Source organism: Lemur catta, chromosome 15, assembly GCF_020740605.2.
Source record: "Lemur catta isolate mLemCat1 chromosome 15, mLemCat1.pri, whole genome shotgun sequence".
In the NCBI taxonomy this organism is placed as follows: Eukaryota; Metazoa; Chordata; class Mammalia; order Primates; family Lemuridae; genus Lemur; species Lemur catta.
Window position 1 is genome coordinate 28,416,190 of NC_059142.1, and position 17,771 is coordinate 28,433,960.

At 53.9% G+C, this 17,771-nt stretch overlaps 1 protein-coding gene and 1 long non-coding RNA gene across 3 annotated transcripts; one reads left to right on the forward strand and one right to left on the reverse strand.

Moving 5' to 3' along the window:
- Positions 1-4,408: 4,408 nt before the first annotated feature.
- LOC123620435 lies at positions 4,409-5,460 on the reverse strand. The gene is made up of 2 exons (XR_006728839.1): positions 5,156-5,460; positions 4,409-4,708 (listed from the first exon to the last, which is right to left on the reverse strand). It is a non-coding gene; the product is annotated as an uncharacterized LOC123620435 (long non-coding RNA).
- Positions 5,461-5,668: 208 nt separating this feature from the next.
- Positions 5,669-15,771, forward strand: MPO (myeloperoxidase). 2 transcript variants are annotated; one of them, XM_045525669.1, is made up of 14 exons: positions 5,669-5,690; positions 5,925-6,002; positions 6,146-6,239; positions 6,586-6,761; positions 7,032-7,155; positions 7,240-7,369; positions 7,451-7,657; positions 8,556-8,874; positions 10,664-10,824; positions 11,974-12,229; positions 12,724-12,894; positions 13,752-13,989; positions 14,731-14,945; positions 15,681-15,771. In XM_045525669.1, exons 1-13 carry the CDS (start codon positions 5,684-5,686, stop codon positions 14,936-14,938), a joined length of 2,169 nt encoding a protein of 722 aa, XP_045381625.1. In that variant the 5' UTR covers positions 5,669-5,683; the 3' UTR covers positions 14,939-14,945; positions 15,681-15,771. The 2 variants fall into 2 exon arrangements, with proteins under 2 accessions (XP_045381625.1, XP_045381626.1); XM_045525670.1 differs by lacking the exon at positions 5,669-5,690 and adding an exon at positions 5,691-5,703.
- The last annotated feature ends 2,000 nt before the right edge of the window (positions 15,772-17,771 follow it).

Below are 17,771 nucleotides of genomic sequence, written 5' to 3' on the forward strand. Positions count from 1 at the left end.
GCCCAGGAGTTTGAGGTTGCTGTGAGCTGGGCTGATGCCACTGCACTCTACCTGGAGTGACAGAGGGAGACTCTGTCTCAAAAAAAAAAAAAAAATTAAGGCCGGGCGCGGTGACTCACGCCTGTAATCCTAGCACTCTGGGAGGCTGAGGTGGGTGGATCGCTCGAGGTCAGGAGTTCAAGACCAGCCTGAGCAAGAGTGAGACCCCGTCTCTACTAAAAATAGAAAGAAATGATCTGGCCAACTAAAAATATATATAGAAAAAATTAAAGCAAGGCATGGTGGGGCATGCCTGTAGTTCCAGCTACTCGGGAGGCTGAGGTAGGAGGATCGCTTAAGCCCAGGAGTTTGAGGTTGCTGTGAGCTAGGCTGACACCACAGCACTCACTCTAGCCCGGGCAACAAAGTGAGACTCTGTCTCAAAAAAAAAGAAAGAAAGAAAAAAAAAACTTACCTTGAATTGAATACTTTTAAGGAAAAGAAAATACTTATAAGGTTTTACAAGTTTCTGTGGAGAAACTTAATGACAAAATTTATATACATTTTTTAAAAAGGAAGTACTTAGGAACAAATCTAACAAGAAATGAGGAAGCCTTTTATGGGTAAAACAATAACATTTACATGACGGATATAAAAGAAGACAAACAAATGAAATGATACGCTGTATTACTCAAGAATGGAAACTTCATGAGAGCAGGTAATTTGTTAATTGCTGTATCACCAGTACCCAGAACAGTACTAACACGTGGTAGGTGCTCAATAAACATGTTGAATTGAATGAATGTACATGTGTATGCGAAGACAATGTCATGAAGATGTCAATTGTCACCAAATTTATGTATAAATTGTATGCAATATCAATGAAGATCTCAACAGGATTTCTTATGGAACTAGACATTCAAACATTCTTAAGAAAGAGTAAAATATGTTAGAATGTTGAAGATTCTTTTGAAAAGCAAGAATGAAGGAGAATTTATCCCTTATCAGAAATCAAAATGTATTAGAAAGTTATGGTAATTTCAATGACGAGGTACTGGCATAGGAATAGATAAACAGACTAGTAGATGAGTAGAATAGAACAATCTAGAAATACAAAATTTATGGTACGTTACTAAAGTAGTATCTCAATTCAGTGGAGAAATGACAGATTATTCAATTAAAGACATTGGGACAACTGATTACCTGTTTGGAGAAAAAATAAAGGTAGCTTCCTACCTCACACTATTCACACAAAAATTCCAGGTGGATTAGTGACCTAAATGATAAAAAGTAAAGTACTAAAATATTATAAGACCATATAGGAGAACACGTTTATGATCTTGAAGAAGGGAAGAGTTCCTTAAACACGTCCAAAAAGCAAAATCCATGAAGGGAAAGATTAACAAATTTGACCTCCTCAAAATTATATAAAACATAAATGAAAAATGATGGACTGGAAAAAAAATTTGCAACATACATAACAGCTCTTCGAAGGATTAGTGTTTATCCAGAATATATAATAACTTTTACAAGTTAATAAAAAAATCCAATAGAAAAATGGGCAAAACCAAACACAGGAAAGTTGCAGAAGATGTAATACAAATGATAACATGCTCAACGTCACTATTAATCAAAGAAATAAAGATTGAACCAATAATATAATTCCATTCTTTGACCATGAGACTTTTACGAAGTCTGGAGGACAGTTTAGCAATATTTGTTAAAAATTTAAAATACACAAAACCTGTGGTCCACTTCTTTATCTTTACCCTGGAGAACTTTTGTGTGTGTGTACCAGGAGGCCTCCCAAGGCATTGTTTTTGACAGTGAAAAAATGGAAAAACATCAACTTCCATCAATCGAGCAATGGTTACATAATGGAGGTATAGCCCAACTAAAGAATATTATTTAACAGTTTAAAAAATGGGATGGTTCTCTAAGTAGTGCATAATAGATCTGCAAGATGTATTGAGGGAAAGAAGCACATTGCAGAACAATATGTATAATGTGATACCATTTATGGAAAAACCAAGGAAAAAAGACTATTTCTCCCAGATCCGTATATTAATATATGAATGAATGTAAAGTAAAAGGTTTGGAAGGACAAACACGAAAGTGACAACAGTGTGTTTATGTCTAAAGAGTGGAGGACGGGGACTGGAATTGGGGGTGATGCAATAACTTAATCTAAAGGGAGCTTTACCCTGGTCTGCAATTTGAAATTTTATTCAAAAGATATCCAGGTATTACCTTTAGAATTCAACATTAATTTTAAAAATTTTAAAGGGAGCTAAAACAAGATCCATGGGCTGGGTGCACTTGGCGTGTCTGAGTAGTCACTGTCCCTGTGCCTCCCCAGCTTCCATAGCTTTCTGGGAGTGCCTCCTTCTCTCCACCTGCACACACACAGGAAATCTGGCTGTAATCCCAACTGAAGTGTTTCCTAAACAGCATTAAGAAAGAACAAACTGTTTTGCAAGCAGTGGCAGAGGGGGCCCGTTATCCCACAAGCAGTTGGGCTTCACCCTGGGGGTGGGATGTTTGAGAAATCTAAGCGGGGAGGGCTGTGTGTGTGTGTGTGTGTGTGTGTGTGTGTGTGTTGGGGAGGGCACCCTCAAATGACTGTAGTCTTGACATGGAGCAGTTCCAGCAGTGCCCTCCAGAGGCCGCCCGAGGAAGGGGAGCTGGAAGGTAATTTATGGGGACAAGGCTTCTTTGCAGGATCTCCCGCAGGAGCCATGTTCTCCTGGTTACTCTGCATGCTGAGAAGTCTTTTGAGCCCCCAACACACCAGACAAATAAGGCCTAGATGAGGAATCAACAAAGGTACAGGCGGGGGAGGCTGATGGCCTTGTGGTGAGCCCACGTGGGTCATTATTAATTGGCTGGAATCATCGTGAAGTCACCGAGCATCTCCAGTGCAGGCCCACAGACCCAGCCCTGAGCCCCAGGCCGGGTTTGGGGATTGTACATCTTGAGAATTCTCCCACCTCCACGAGGGTAGAGACCTAAGGGAATTTTATCATCATTCTTTGAAAAGGCTTTTGGCTTTTTCAACCATTCCCTGCCTCACTGCTGCCTGTGAGAAAGCAGAGCAGGCCTCCTGACTGGCGAGCGTCACTGCGATGTCGCCTGCCCTGCCCCTCGGGTGCACCCTCCACACCACCGCCTGCCCGAGCGGGCTGCTCAGACTCCCTGGCTCCGGGGCTTCGGGACAAGAACATCTCAGTACTGTGCCCTGGGCCTGTGCCTGCTGCCAGGCCTCCTCCTGCCTCCCCGCCCCTGTGTTGGAAGTGTCTAAGCGAGGCCCACTGCATCAAGGCCTTTACTAGGTCATCCTCTGGGCCCAGAATGTTCTTCCCTCCCTGTGTCCACTTGGTCAACTTCAAAATATTCTTCAAGATGGTCTCAAGCATCAGCTCTTCAAGAAAGCCTTCCTTTCCCCACAGCCCCCCCAGCTGATCCAAGTTCTGCTCTTCAATGCTCACAAAGAACCCTGCACAGGCTCTTGGGATGCCATTTGTTCCCCCTTGTGCCTCCCTCTGTGAGCTCCTTGAGGACTTGGCCCACGCTTTGTTCAGTGGAGGATGCCCAATGCCCAGCACCGTCCTGGCCAGGGCTCGATGAGTACCTGTGGAGTAAGTGGTTGAAGGCAAGGTCAGGAGCAGTGTGCAGAGGCGAGTGAGTGCAGAGCACTGGTCAGGTCGCAAGATTGTTCTGAACTGTGCCACACTGTCGCCTTTGGCAAAGTGGGTTCCTTCCCTGGGCTCCCTCTTTCTCATCTCTGCTGTGAGGGGCTTAAATGCCTCTTCCCTCTTGAGTCTTGACAATTCCCCTAAAAGAGTAAAAGGATACTGATGCTCAGGTGGATGGGGGTGATGGGGAACACGTGCTCTCATGCATGGCTGGTGGAGGATGAGGTGCAATCTTCATGGGCCATTGGGCTATAAATATTAAAAAGCCTTAAAATGTGCACACATAAATGCACAGTGATTTTACTTCTAAGACTTTTTGCCTAAGGAAATAACTGAAGATGTGACTAGAGATTTAACGCCATGGATGTTCGTCCTGGTGCTGTTTATAATAATGAAAACTGGAAACAACCCAAGTATCTAAGAGAGGATTAGTTAATAAATCATACAATATATTTATACAAAATATTATGCAGACATAAACATAAAGTAAATCTGTAACTATTGACATAGATGTCCAGGATAAAATTATTAAGTACTAAAAGTAGATTGTAAAACAATATTTAAAGTTGTTCTTATCATGGTTGAAGAATACATGTTTATCTGCATATAGGATATTAAATTATTAAATGGGTTATTGGTGAATGGTGGGATTATGGGAAATTATTTTCCTTCCTACTGCTTATTTATGTGAAAAACATTGAAAACCTTAAAAGAAAAAAAAATTACCCACAATCTCACTTGATTGTAATTTCAATTTATTTTTATTTTTGCCTGTTTGTGTTCTCCTCAGTGAAAATATATTGTGATAGGATTAAAAAAGTATTTCCAAGAGCCTATAAAATTCTAGAACCTGATTCACAAAGAGCCACTTGACCAAATTTACGCAGCAAGTCACTGGTGGAGCAAGGTTGGAGGAATGGCCTCCTCTGTCATGGGCCCTTGGGCTCCGCTTCCCAGCAGGTGATGGATCACTGAGCACGTGGGGAAGATGTTCTGGGTGTGTGGCTGTCCCTGTTCCTTGGCCAACATGTGGTCTGGGCATAGAAGACAAGAGTGAGTGGCAAGAAGGCAGCTGAAGGTCGGGGGTGGGGCTACACCAAAATAGGACTTAGGCGCCATGGCCGGCATGTGCTCAGCCTGACCAGGGCCCAGGCAGGTGGATGAACAGTCATGTCACAGTACTTCTGCTTGAGAATGGAAGCCCTTTAGCCAGCCTTTCTAAAGTGAGAAGCTTCCCCTTCTTCTATTTCAGAACGATCCTGAATCATTAACCCAAATCCTCCCAGCTGCACGGATCTTGTCCCAGAGAGGCCCTGGGCTGCAGTGCCCAACTGACCACTAACCACAACTAACTCTGCTCTCTCTTGGTTCCTGAAATCCAGAAGCAGATGTGGGGGGGGGCGGTCAAGGGGTGGTTTTGGAGACAGCCCCCTACCATAAGTCAAGAAGAAAGGGGAGGGAGGAGGGATAGAGGAAGTTACCTTGGTCCTGAGCCCGTTGCCCACAGGGTCCTCCTTCCTGTGAAGCCCAACAGTCACCAGCCACATTTCCTGTCCCCTTAACCCCACCGAGAACCAGGGGCTGCCCGGCAGGGGTGGTGCAGGACCCAGGTTACTGCTGGAGTGTGGGGTGGCCTCTGAAGCCAATTGGTGCATTATCACTGCCACTCTATTCTCCATAACTCCTTAGGCTACTGGTCCCTGACTTTTGTTCCTTTCAAAGGAACCCTGGATACTCAGTTGTGTGTCCCCTGGGGGACAGCACTGGTCTAGGCGCACAATGGGGAGCTGAGAAACCCTGGAGTGGGAGGGCTAAGTTCAAAGGCTGGGGACAGCTCTGGTTCCTCCTTTCCTGCCCTTTGCCCCCATTTCAGGGGCCCCTCTATGTGACCCCCAACCCCAGTGGGGGAGGAGAGAAAGTTCAGTCTCCAGGGACAGTCCTTCCTCTGCCCTGCCCCGCCCCCAGCTTAGAGGACATAAAAGCCCAGATTCAGCTAAGAGGAGTTGCCAATGTCAGGTGAGCAGTGGAGGTAGAGTCCTTGGGGGCTGGGTGACTGCAGCTGGCAAGGGGATGAGGGTGCTGTGGACCCCTCCCTCAAGGAGGCCTGGCTTCATCCACAGACAGGGCCATGGCGGTGGGCTGGGGTGTGAAAGTGGGAGTGAGGGGCCCAGGAGGAGAGGGTGGGGGGCTGTCTTCTCCCAGGTGCACTGTGGGCTCAGGGCACTTGCTGGGCTGGGGGTCTCATTGCAGAGATGAAGCTGCTCCTGGCCCTAGCAGGGCTCCTGGCCATTCTGGCCATGCCCCAGCCCTCTGAGGGTGCTGCTCCAGGTAATATTCAAAAGGGGGGAAAAGGTGGTGTGTTGCGTGGTTCTGAGTCCCAGGGACTCCTTCTCAGTGCAGGCTCCTTGGCTTTGGGGCCTGATGGGGGACTTTAGGCCCATTCCTGACCTTGTGACCCCTGCTCTGGACAGCTGTCCCAGGGGAGGTGGAGACCTCGGTGGTGCTGACCTGCATGGAGGAGGCCAAGCGGCTAGTGGACAAGGCCTACAAGGAGCGGCGGGAAAGGTGGGTGCAGGGCTGCCCCTGGCCTTTCAGAGAAGGAGCAGTCAGCAGGGAGTTTGTAGGTGGGGATGGGGGTCTGTGGGGACCCATGGGGGACCCTCTATCTGTCTGCCTGTCCTTGTGTCTCTAGATGTAAGAATATCTTCAAAGCCATCCGTCCCACGGCCTTGCCTCTGTCTGGACACCTGGGTCCATATTTATACATATACAGGAATTTTTTTAATTAAAAGAAAACTTCTTCCCATCTGTGGGTCTGTCTACATAGTTCTGTGTGTCTGGCCCTGGGCTGGGGCTCTGCTGAGTGTCTCTACACCCTTCTCGGGCCCTCACTCCTCCCTTCCCCAAGCAGCATCAGGCAGCGGCTTCGCAGTGGCTCGGCCAGCCCCATGGAACTGCTGTCCTACTTCAAGCAGCCTGTGGCAGCCACCAGGACTGCAGTGAGGGCTGCTGACTACCTGCACGTGGCTCTGGGCCTGCTGGAGAGGAAGCTGCGGTCCCGATGGCGGGGGCCCTTCAATGTCACTGGTACTATTGCCCATCCCACCCCAGGCCCCTGCTCCACTAGTGACCCCTACTAGAGACCCCAGCCATCTCAGGGTGATCCCCTCAACCTCTCCCTCCAAGGAGTCTCTGGGGCATGCTAGCAACCCCTCTGCTTCTCAGACAGGGCACCCCCCCAGGATGTCCAGGGCTCCCCTCCAGGATGTCCAGGGCTCCTCAGCCTCGGGTCAGGGAAGATGGGAAACGAGGGGCTCAGCTCTCACCTACCCCCTTGTGCCCCCGAACCCCCCGCAGATGTGCTGACGCCCGCCCAGCTGACCCTGCTGTCCAAGTCAAGCGGCTGCGCCTACCAGGACTTGGGGATGACGTGCCCCGACAACGACAAGTACCGCACCATCACCGGGCATTGCAACAACAGGTGCGGCGCGCTGGGTGTGGGCCCGCGGTGGGGGGCGCTCAGGGAGGGGCCACCTCGTGCCATCGCCCTGTCCTTCCCCTGCAGACGCAGCACCACGCTGGGGGCCTCCAACCGCGCCTTTGTGCGCTGGCTGCCTGCGGAGTACGAGGATGGCGTCTCTCTGCCCTTCGGCTGGACCCCTGGGGTCAAGCGAAACGGCTTCGCGGTGCCCCTGGTGAGCGCCGGCGGGCGGAGGGGGCGAGGCCGGCCGGGCGCGGTGCGGGACCCGGCGCCCCTGACGGCCCCTGTCCCGCAGGCTCGCGCCGTCTCCAACGAGATCGTGCGCTTCCCCACGGAGGAGCTGACCCCGGACCAGGAGCGCTCGCTCATGTTCATGCAGTGGGGCCAGCTCATCGACCACGACCTCGATTTCACCCCCGAGCCGGCCGCCCGCGCCTCCTTCCTCACGGGCCTCAACTGCGAGACCAGCTGCCTGCAGCAGCCGCCCTGCTTCCCGCTCAAGGTGCCCTGCTTCCCGCCTGCCCCGCCTGCCGTGCGGAGGGGGAAGGTTGTTCCTGGAAGCGGCCACCTCCCTTCTGCGACCAGGTCTCCTTCCGCAGCCCCGCTGCGCCCAGAGGCAAGGCCTGTCCGGCTCTGTGCTGCCCGCCTCCGGCGCAGGGCTCTCAGCCGGCGCATCCCGTGCGCTCACTGCCGCTCCCAGGCCAGGGCAGAGAGTAACGCTTGTCCCCTGGCTGGCAGGACACTGTTGGGGGGATTACTGGCTCTGTTAGTCTGGGGGAGAGTTCTGGGATGAGGACCTTCTCGGTGTCCCTCAAACCTCCATGGGCAAGTGGCCCATGCTCAGTCCTGTTTCCTCCCCTCCCCCGAGGCCCACATTAGGGAGCAGAGAGCTGGGGGTCAGGGCTGGGAGTGGGCTGGGGGTTGAGGCACGTGCTGAGTAGGGAGGAGGAGGAGAGAAAGGAGAGAGAGTCTGAGAGAGAGGGCAGGAATGTCAGGGCCAGAGCGAGAGACAGGAAAGGGACAAGGGAGAGAGACAGAGGTGGGGAAAAGGAAAGGGAGAGGAGGCAGAGTATAGAGACCACTCCAGAGGGGAGAGGAGGAAGGAACAGACACAGGAGAGGAGAGAGGGAGAGAAAGGAGAATGTTTAGTGAGGAGGGGGTCAGAGGACTGGCCGTGCCCACCCCAGGGGGCTCCGCACATTCCCCATTCCGTGTCCTGGCCATCAACCCTGAACCTCAGGGGTGTCCTGCTGGTGGAACCCAGGCAGTGATCCCGGTGGGGCCTTCAGAGGCCTCCCTGCAGGCTGACGGGGCCAGAGGTCCCGAGGGCAGTGGAAGAGCCGCTTCTGCCCACTGTCCCTGCCCTCGGGGAGCCGGCCTAGCCTCTCTCTGTGTTGCAGATCCCACCCAACGACCCCCGCATCAAGAACCAACAAGACTGTATCCCCTTCTTCCGCTCCTGCCCGGCCTGCACCGGGAGCAACATCACCATCCGCAATCAGATCAACGCCCTCACCTCCTTCGTTGACGCCAGCATGGTGTACGGCAGTGAGGACCCCCTGGCCAACAAGCTGCGCAACAACAGCAACCAGCTGGGGCTGCTGGCCGTCAACACCGACTTCAGTGACAACGGCCGGGCCCTGCTGCCCTTTGACAGCCTGCACGACGACCCCTGTCTCCTCACCAACCGCTCTGTGCGCATCCGCTGCTTCCTGGCAGGTCAGCCCTAGCGTGGAGACCAGGGGTGGCACGGGAGGTGTTCCCTGCTGGAGCCAGTGGGCCTGTCTGTGAGCAGCTTGTGGGTTTGTATTTAGAGAGACTGTTCTCACCAACTTCATATTAATCCGGTTGCCTTGGTAACAAGTTGATGGAGCCAGAAAGGCAAAAAACCAAATGGTCCTCCCCCAACCCCAAACCTAAGATGGAGACACAGGGACGACCGAGGAGCCTCTGCCTGCCTGTTCGTCACTTTCTCTGTCACTCTTTCCTCTTCTGGACTCTGGGGGAGAGGAGAGTTGAGTCCTTGGGGACAGGGTGCTAAAGGGACAGAGAGCACTGTGGTGCCCTCACCCTGGAGAACCACACTGTCCAATGTGGTAGCCACTAGCCGCATGTGGCTATTTTAATTTTATTTTAAATTAAATACACTCAGTTTCTCGGCTGCACTAGCCATATTTCAAATGCTCAGTAGCCTCATTGGCTAGTGGCTTTCCTATCAGGTGGCACAGATGTCAAACATTTTCCTCACCTTGGAAAGTTCTATTGGACAGCACTGTTAGAGACTATCACCTCCTGCCCATCTTGATTGCCTGTCATAAGAGAGGGTGAGATTTTAAATTTAAATACGGGAAATTTCAGGGACGGCTCGGGCAGTGATAGCAGCCGTGACCAGAAATTTTCCAGTGTGTTTTAATATAAAGCCCTTAGTGGGTCCGAGGCCATTTCCTCTGGTCTCCCTCCCCCTCCTCCTGGTGGCTCCTGCTGGTCTCGCCCTGGCTGGGCCCCTGGGAAGAGAATCAAGGTCAGTGCCAGTGAAGACTTCCTGGGGAAGGGGCCTGGCCTCTTCTGGGCTAGTTGGGCAAGGGCAGCATTCCCCAGCCAGGCATGGCCACCTCTAGCCTGGCTTTGCCAAGCCCGCTGTCCCAGGCTCACGGATGGAGAAGCTGCTCTCAGGGAACTTCCTTCCCACCAGCTTCTAGACTTGGCCAGGACTGAACCCAGTGTCCTGCTGAAATGGCCCTGACCCTTGCCCTCTGGCCCCTTCAGAGAAGGGTTGGGGGAGGGCTAGAGGAATCATGGGTCTTGCTTAGTTTTCTCAAACAGTCTCAGGTGTGGACCCCACACATCCTGTGCCCTGGCCCCCTCCCCTGGAGCAAGCTGCACCACTGGCATGTAGTAAGGGTGGGGCTGACTATTCAAATGCTAGTGACTTTCTGGGGTCCTGTGCTGAGAAGGATTCTGAGGGTGCATCTAGTATTAGCAGGAAAGAGTGCTGTGATCATTAACTGCGTCTGACACAGGCAGGGAGATAGGCTGTGCCAACATGCATGCTACTTTTTGGCTTTCTCTGAATCAAGAGAATCAGTTAGCCAGGCAGGGTTCACAAATCTCACACTTTGTACCAGGCACAGTGTTCAGCCCCATGTGTCTCTGTGTGTGTGAGGAGGGAGGGTAAAATACACAAAGGCACAAACCATGGTCCTTGTTCTCAAAGAGCTCCCAGTGTCAGGTACAGGAAGGTGGCAAGTCATGTGTCAGATCTGATACCTACTGAATGAGCATCTCTGACCAGCAGTGCCCCTGAGCAGAGGAAGAAGCTGTTCTTGTGGCCTGGGGCACCAGGGCAGGCCTCCCAGAGGAGTGTAAATTGAGCATGATGTGGAAAGATGGGTGGAGAGGAGGGGGAGCAGGAGACGTTTCAGGCCTTGGCTGGGGAGGGAGTTTCAGGGGAGCAGATGTTTTCTGGGATGGAGGTCTTAGGAATGACAGTGGTTTTGACTTTCCTAAGGGGACACCCGCTCCAGTGAGATGCCCGAGCTCACCTCCATGCACACCCTCTTTCTGCGGGAGCACAACCGGCTGGCCACACAGCTCAAGCGCCTGAACCCCAGCTGGAGTGGAGAGACGCTCTACCAGGAGGCCCGCAAGATCGTGGGAGCCATGGTCCAGGTAGGATGTCCTGAGCGTCGGGCTGACTTGGGATCCTACATGCATCTGCAACATCCTAGCTGTGTAATCTTGGGCAAGTCACTAACCCTTCTGAGCCTTGGTTTCTTCCCCTATGATGCTATAAGGATTAAAGGACACAAATGAAAACACCTGGCACACATTATGTGCTTGACAAAGTCTCCCTCCCTTCCCTCCCCTTCTTCCCAGCCTTGCTGCTCTTCCCTGTGGGTCCAGGAATGGTGTCAGGAGGGTTGAATAGGTGGTCTAGCACCTGATGCATAGTAGCTGTTTAGGAAGTGCGATTCCTTCTTCCACCTTGTTGTCGCCCTTGGGCCTTTTACCCACTCACGTCTCCTTTTTGGCGCTGGAACTCCTCAGCCTCATTTGCCCCTGGGGCAGTGTTCTTGGCTCTCTCTCCCAACTTCTGAAGCTTCAGTGTCCCCGTCCCCTCCCCAGGATCCCATATTAATACAAACGCACACACATAAACATGCTCCCTTAGGTTCTAGACGGGGAGGGAGTTGCAGGTGCCGAGGGTGAATTTTTGATTTGCACTAAGAACTCAAGTGAGATTCATTTAAGCTTCAGAGGAAATTCTAGAGCCTAGAATCTAGAGCGAGACTGTTCCACATCTTCCCTTTCCACTGGGGGCAGTTATGCCAGAGTGTTCGTCATTCCTTCCTGTCTCCCCTCCTTCCACAAACCTATACTGAGCCCTGTTGTGGGCCAGGCACTTGGTGGCACTGTTAATAATTTCAGTAATTTCAATTTCCCTGGCTCTTAAGGAGTTTATAAGATAGTAGGAAAAATGAGACATGGATGACTCAAGGGTAAGGGAGGTATCACGATGACTAATAAAGTGCTTTGTTATTGAATTCTCTAGGGCAGAGGGCAATATAATTATCCTTAATTTACATTTGAGGAACTCAGGCTCAGAGAGGTTAATAATTGGTCCAAGGCCACACAGCCAGCAAGCAGGAGAGCTGTGTTTATGCCCCTCGGTACCATTCTGTTAGGCCTGGATCCAGAGTTGTGGGAAGCAATTCTCTGACCGCGGATGGGGAACAGGAGGGATCCCTGAAGCCAGGAGCAGGGGGAGACTGCAGCAAGGAGTGAGTGGAGAGGCCATTCCAGGTGACTTTTGTTTAGATTATCACTTACCGGGACTACCTGCCCCTGGTGTTGGGGCCAGCGGCCATGAGGAAGTACCTGCCCAGGTATCGTGGCTACAATGACTCAGTGGACCCGCGCATCTCCAATGTCTTCACCAATGCCTTCCGCTATGGCCACACCCTCATCCAACCGTTCATGTTCCGCCTGGACAATCAGTACCGGCCCGTGGCGATAAACCCCCGTGTCCCACTCAGCAGGGTCTTTTTTGCCACCTGGAGGGTAGTGCTGGAAGGTGAGTGGGACCTGGGCCAGGAGAGGGGGGGCTTGCAGCTGAGGGTGGGGTGGGGGTGGCTTTGGCTGCAGAGAGCTGGGTGGGAAGAAATCTGCTTTGCTTCCTTCTCTGGGAGCTGGTCTGACTCCCCTGTGTCAGTCCACCCGCCTCTGCTCCCCGTCTGATGATAGAGTGGGTTGGAGATGGCTGTCAGAGGAGCTGGCTCCTTCCTACGAGTGTGCGTCTACGTGATTCTCTGTGATCCAGGAGGCCAGGGGCTGGGAGCATCCCAACCTTGCAAGTCTGAATGGCATAATCCCCTGAGACCTCTGTGTGTCTGGGGTCATGTAGTGACTGGTGGGGACCTGCTCACTGGGGCCACCTTGGCACCAGGCGTGGCTTGTGCCCAGCCCTCTTCTCCAATCCCCCGACCCCACCTGGACTTGTCCCTGGCTCCAACCTGAGCTCTGATACTGAGCCAGATCCTTGCCCCACCATGCTCCTCTCGTCCCCAGGTGGCATTGACCCCATCCTCCGGGGCCTCATGGCCACGCCTGCCAAACTGAATCGCCAGAACCAAATCGTGGTGGATGAGATCCGGGAGCGATTGTTTGAGCAGGTCATGAGGATCGGGCTGGACCTGCCTGCTCTGAACATGCAGCGCAGCCGGGACCACGGCCTCCCAGGTGAGGGGCTGCAGGAGTCTCCCCTGCCACCCCCCTGCCGCCCCCCACCCCTTGGTGCCTCCCAGGTAGCCCGTAGCTCCCCGTCCCACTCTAGGGCCCCCCGATGCCCCCAGCTCTCCTCTGACCCCAGCACTTTGCTCTCAGGGAGCAGCCTGAGGTCAGGCCCCCACCATTCCCGGCACCCATCTGGCCAATTTTCCTCCCAGCCTCCTTTGCATGCTGTAATCCTCTTACTAGGAGCATCATAATAATGACAATGACCCACAGTCTGAAAATCTGTCTCCATCACTATTTCACTTTGCTTCGTTGTACATGAACCCTGAGGGAAAGAGATTATTATTGCCTCCATTTTGCTGAGGGGGAAACTGAGGCTTAGAGAGACTCAGAACCTGGCCAGGTTCTCTAGCCAGAGACAAAGCTAGAATTTGAACCCAGATCAGCCTAACCCTAATGCCTGTGCCTGTATTATGGAGTAGCCAGTGTGGCTGAGGCTGCTAGACACACTTCACCCCGCCTGGATCAGAGACAGACACATTGGGTTGCTCTAGAGGGGGACAGTGAAATGTCCCTATTCTTGGCGCTGGCAGGAGTTATGGCATTTAGGGTCTGCCTTAGGGTGGGACAGCAAGGGAAAGACAGAGGGGGTCCTAGAGAGGCCCAGCTGTCCCCCTTGGCCTGAGCCAAAGGCTCAGGGTTCCCTAGGGAGGGGTCCTCCCCCCAGTCTATGACTTTGGTGTGTTGGGGAGGTGGGTTTTCGGGGCTGATGGCATATATGTGACCCTTCCCTGCTGTGCCCAGTGACCTCCCCACCTGCAGCACAGGGCCCTACCCACACCACCCGCCCCTCCCCCACACAGGGTACAATGCCTGGCGGCGCTTCTGCGGGCTCCCGCAGCCCAACACGGTGGGCGAGCTGGGCACGGTGCTGAAGAACTTGGAACTGGCGATGAAGCTGATGGAGCAGTACGGCACGCCCAACAACATTGACATCTGGATGGGCGGCGTGGCCGAGCCCCTGGAGAACAAAGGCCGCGTGGGCCCCCTCCTGGCCTGCCTCATCGGCACCCAGTTCAGGAAGCTCCGGGACGGTGATCGGTGAGGAGGGGGCTCAGGCCCGCTGGGGGGCAGGGCCTATCCTGGACCCTCTCAAGGGCCCAACTTCCTCCAGTCAAAGGAAGGGCTGAAAGGAGTCAGTGATTTTCCAGTGTGTTCTGGGGAGCCTCCAGGTCATCCCTAAGGTGCCCTGAACTTATTTGGGGGTGCAGCAAGGAGTGGCCTGGACCTCTGGTTGCGAAGGAAGGCAGACGGAGAACAATGCCACTCTTAACTACTTCTCCCTCTGGTTCCACTGTGCAGCCATGGAGGTGTCAGTCACTATGGAACAGCCCCGTCCCAGCTTTCCCACAGCTTCCCTTGGGGCCATCTCATCGTGGTCCTGACATCTTCATGTCTGGTTCTTTCCTAGCCTGTGTTGCACTTCTGGGAAAATTAGAAATAGGTGCCCCTCTCTGGGTGGGCAAATGACAAACCACCCCCAAGATTCTCTCCCACCCCCGTGAATGCAGCCCCAGGCCAGGGCACAGGGCTTCATGAGTGGGTGTGGGCCCAGCTCCCCCTCCGGCATTGGGGGTGCCCTGGAGGCTGCAGGGCTGGGCAAGGGAGAGGCAGCCGGACAGCCTTGCTTTTCTCTGCACTGTGAGAGGGGGACCACCAGTTTGAAAGTGCCTGGGCTGCCCAAGGGCCTGGGGCTCTCCCATGCTGCTGGGCATTGTCTGCTGTGGTCCTCTTGCATCTGGGGAGCAGCAGGTCCAGTGCCCACGGGTGTTCCCCATGCAGGTTTTGGTGGGAGAACAAGGGCGTGTTCACCACAACGCAGCAGCAGGCCCTGGGCAAGATCTCCTTGCCTCGCATCATCTGCGACAACACGGGCATCACCACCGTGTCCAAGAACAACATCTTCATGTCCAACTCCTTTCCCCGGGACTTTGTCAACTGCAGCACACTTCCTCCGTTGGACCTGGCTGCCTGGAGGGAAAAGGCCTAGGGGCTGGGTAAGGGGGTACAGCAGTGAGGGGTACACCTGGGCTGGCCAGTTGGAACCACAGAGATCTCCTGTCCCTAGGTGAGCACATCCTGTTCTGGCGCCAGCTGAGAAAATGAGCGGCTGGACGTTCATTTGTGTGTGTGTGTGTGTGTGTGTGTGTGTGTGTGTGTGTGTGCGCGCGCGCGCACGCGCTTGTGCACAGTGTCTGTAAATTGGCGTTTCGTATGGCTGTGAACATGGCTAGTGTGTCATGTGCTCTGCATGTGTGTTGTTTGTGTGAGTGTGTGTTTGCTGTTTTTGAGAATGTTAAGTACGTGGAGGCCAGCAGAGCAGATCGGCGAGGAGCCCAGCTCCGGAGCCGGACCGCCGGGGCTCGCTCCCAGGCCCTGAGGCTTACTGGCTGGGCGACCTCAGGCAAACTACTCAGCCTCGCCAAGCATGAGTTTTCTTCCTTGCAAATCACAGCTGTCAGGGCTCCTGAGAGGCCCTTTAGCATCATCTAGTTCTTTATTTATTGTGCACCTACTGTGTGCAATGTGCCGTGCTTGGCGTGGGAAACTTACAGAGGCAGGAGAGATACCAGGGTACCACTTGTGCCCTCAGGGAGTTTGCCCCTTGGCTATGTCCTGGCTTGCAGAAGTGAACCGTGACCCTGGAGGATGGACTGCTCACAGCTGGGCCGTGTGGCTCGGGCCGTTGCTTCCCTCTTTCTTCCTTACTCTGTTTTCTTGCTTATTCACAGGCGTCCTCCTGAAGAGGAACTGGGCCCAGTGGCCTTTTTGTACCATTTGTTTGCCCTGATGTTTATGGTAATAAAGCACCTCGGATGGGGATCTCTGCTCTGTCATGTCTGCGGAGGGGCGGGCGCCTCAGCAAGAGGCTCCTCTGGGCTCTGAACCTGAGCCAGCGTGGCCTTGTGTTTCTGCACTGGGGTGAGGGCTCCGGGGAGTCCTCCTTTGGCCGATGCACACCTGGGGGGCTGGCCACGCCAAACAGACCCTCATCCCCCACCCTCCACCCCTGCCACCCTGCAGGGGACTGTGGTCACTGAGCCCTCATGTTCGTTCATTGCTCTGGCAAACATTTGCTGTGTGCTCACTCTGTGTCAGGAAGCAGTGGGGACATCGTGCTGTGTCGGGGGAGAGAAAGGCAGAGGTCGGGTAGGAAGGCAGCCCCCCGCTAGGAGAAGGGACCACTGCGTCCTGCATCCCTGCAGCTTGGCACAGGGGTTCAGAGGCCCTTCTCACTCAGGGACAGCAGATGGCTGGGCCCAGCACGTGGGGTCAGCACTGCAGGAGGAAGAGGACTGTATTTCCCCAGTAGCCTTGCCTGGAGCTTGACCCCTACATCTGACAGGTGGACCCCCCTGCTTCCCTCCACCTTTCCCACATACGAGGAGGGGGCACCGCAACTGGGAACGGGAAGGTGTGGAGGATGATGGGGTCTAGTGGGCCCCTGGGGCCCCCGGGTAACGTTAGGGCCCCACTGTGGTGAGAGCAGGGTAGACACTGCTGGTCCCCGTTTCACTGATGAGGACAGGGCTGCTGAGAGAGGAAAGGGGCTCATTTGAGGCCTCAAAGAAGCAGGGGCCAGAGCCAGGGCTGCAGTCCAGGTCACCGGGCTGCTGGGCTCTGCCCACAGGATGGCTAAGTGTCTCCCACGCCCACCCCACGGGCAGGGGACCTGGGGCCCTGGCTGGGCTGACCTGACCCAAATAAGAACATATGAATCTGTATTGGGCAGCAACTCAGGAATATTCTGAAATTTCCCCTTAGAGACTTCACAGGCCCTAGGACTGCCCTAGAACTGTGGTCCCCAACCCCCAGGGCTGCAGACCAGTACCATCCTTGGCCTGTTAGCAACTGGGCCGCGCAGTGGGAGAGCGAAGCTTCATCTGCATTTACAGCTGCTCCCCATCGCTCGCATCACTGCCTGAGCTCCACCTCCCCACCCCCCCATGGAAAAATTGTCTTCCATGAAACTGGTCCCTGATGCCAAAAAGGTTGGGGATCACTGCCTGAGCTCCACCTCCCCGCCCCCCCATGGAAAAATTGTCTTCCATGAAACTGGTCCCTGATGCCAAAAAGGTTGGGGACCACTGCCTTAGAAGAGGGTATTTCTCAGAAGGGCTGCTCAAAGAGAAATTACCTTTAGCTGCAGGGAGTTCAAGCTTGGTTTTCCTTCCCGTTTTATGCCTTGGCAACACCGGTAATTCCCCCCACCACACATCTCTTGCCAGCATCCCCATCTCCTGCAACTCCACAGCCAGTTCTTCTTCCCCAGGTGCCCTTGCTTCGAGAGCTCTTGGAAATCCCACCACACGGTGCCCTCCCACCCCAAGACCCACACGTGCCGTATCTCAGCAGTGAGACGCGTACGGATTACAGACATCTAGCTGCTTATTTGGCAGTAATTCCAAAGCCTGACTTCAGAGGGAACAGTGTCACTGCCAGCATCTTTAGTCGATCACCAGGTGCTTTTGAGCACTACGTGCTGAGCACCACGCTGGCTGCCATGGGGGACACTCGGAAGCAGGCTGAAGTCCTGGGTCAGGCAGTGTACAGTTTAGTTTGAGAGGACAGGAGGACAGATAAGGGTCAAAGGCCACAGCCTCAGCAAGGCTTGTTGAGGGGAGAGGACAGGTGACATGCAGCAAGCTAGACTGCAAGGGCATCTCAGAGGGCCTAAGTCCCGACAGAAAGGAAGATTTCCGCAGGCAGAGTGGATGGGGATGGAAGTGGGGAGCCGAGTGCAAGAGCTGGGAAGGCCAAGGCAGCCTCCCTGGGGCCTGGACCAGCTGTTCATCTGGCAGGTGTAGAAAGGCCTGGCTGGG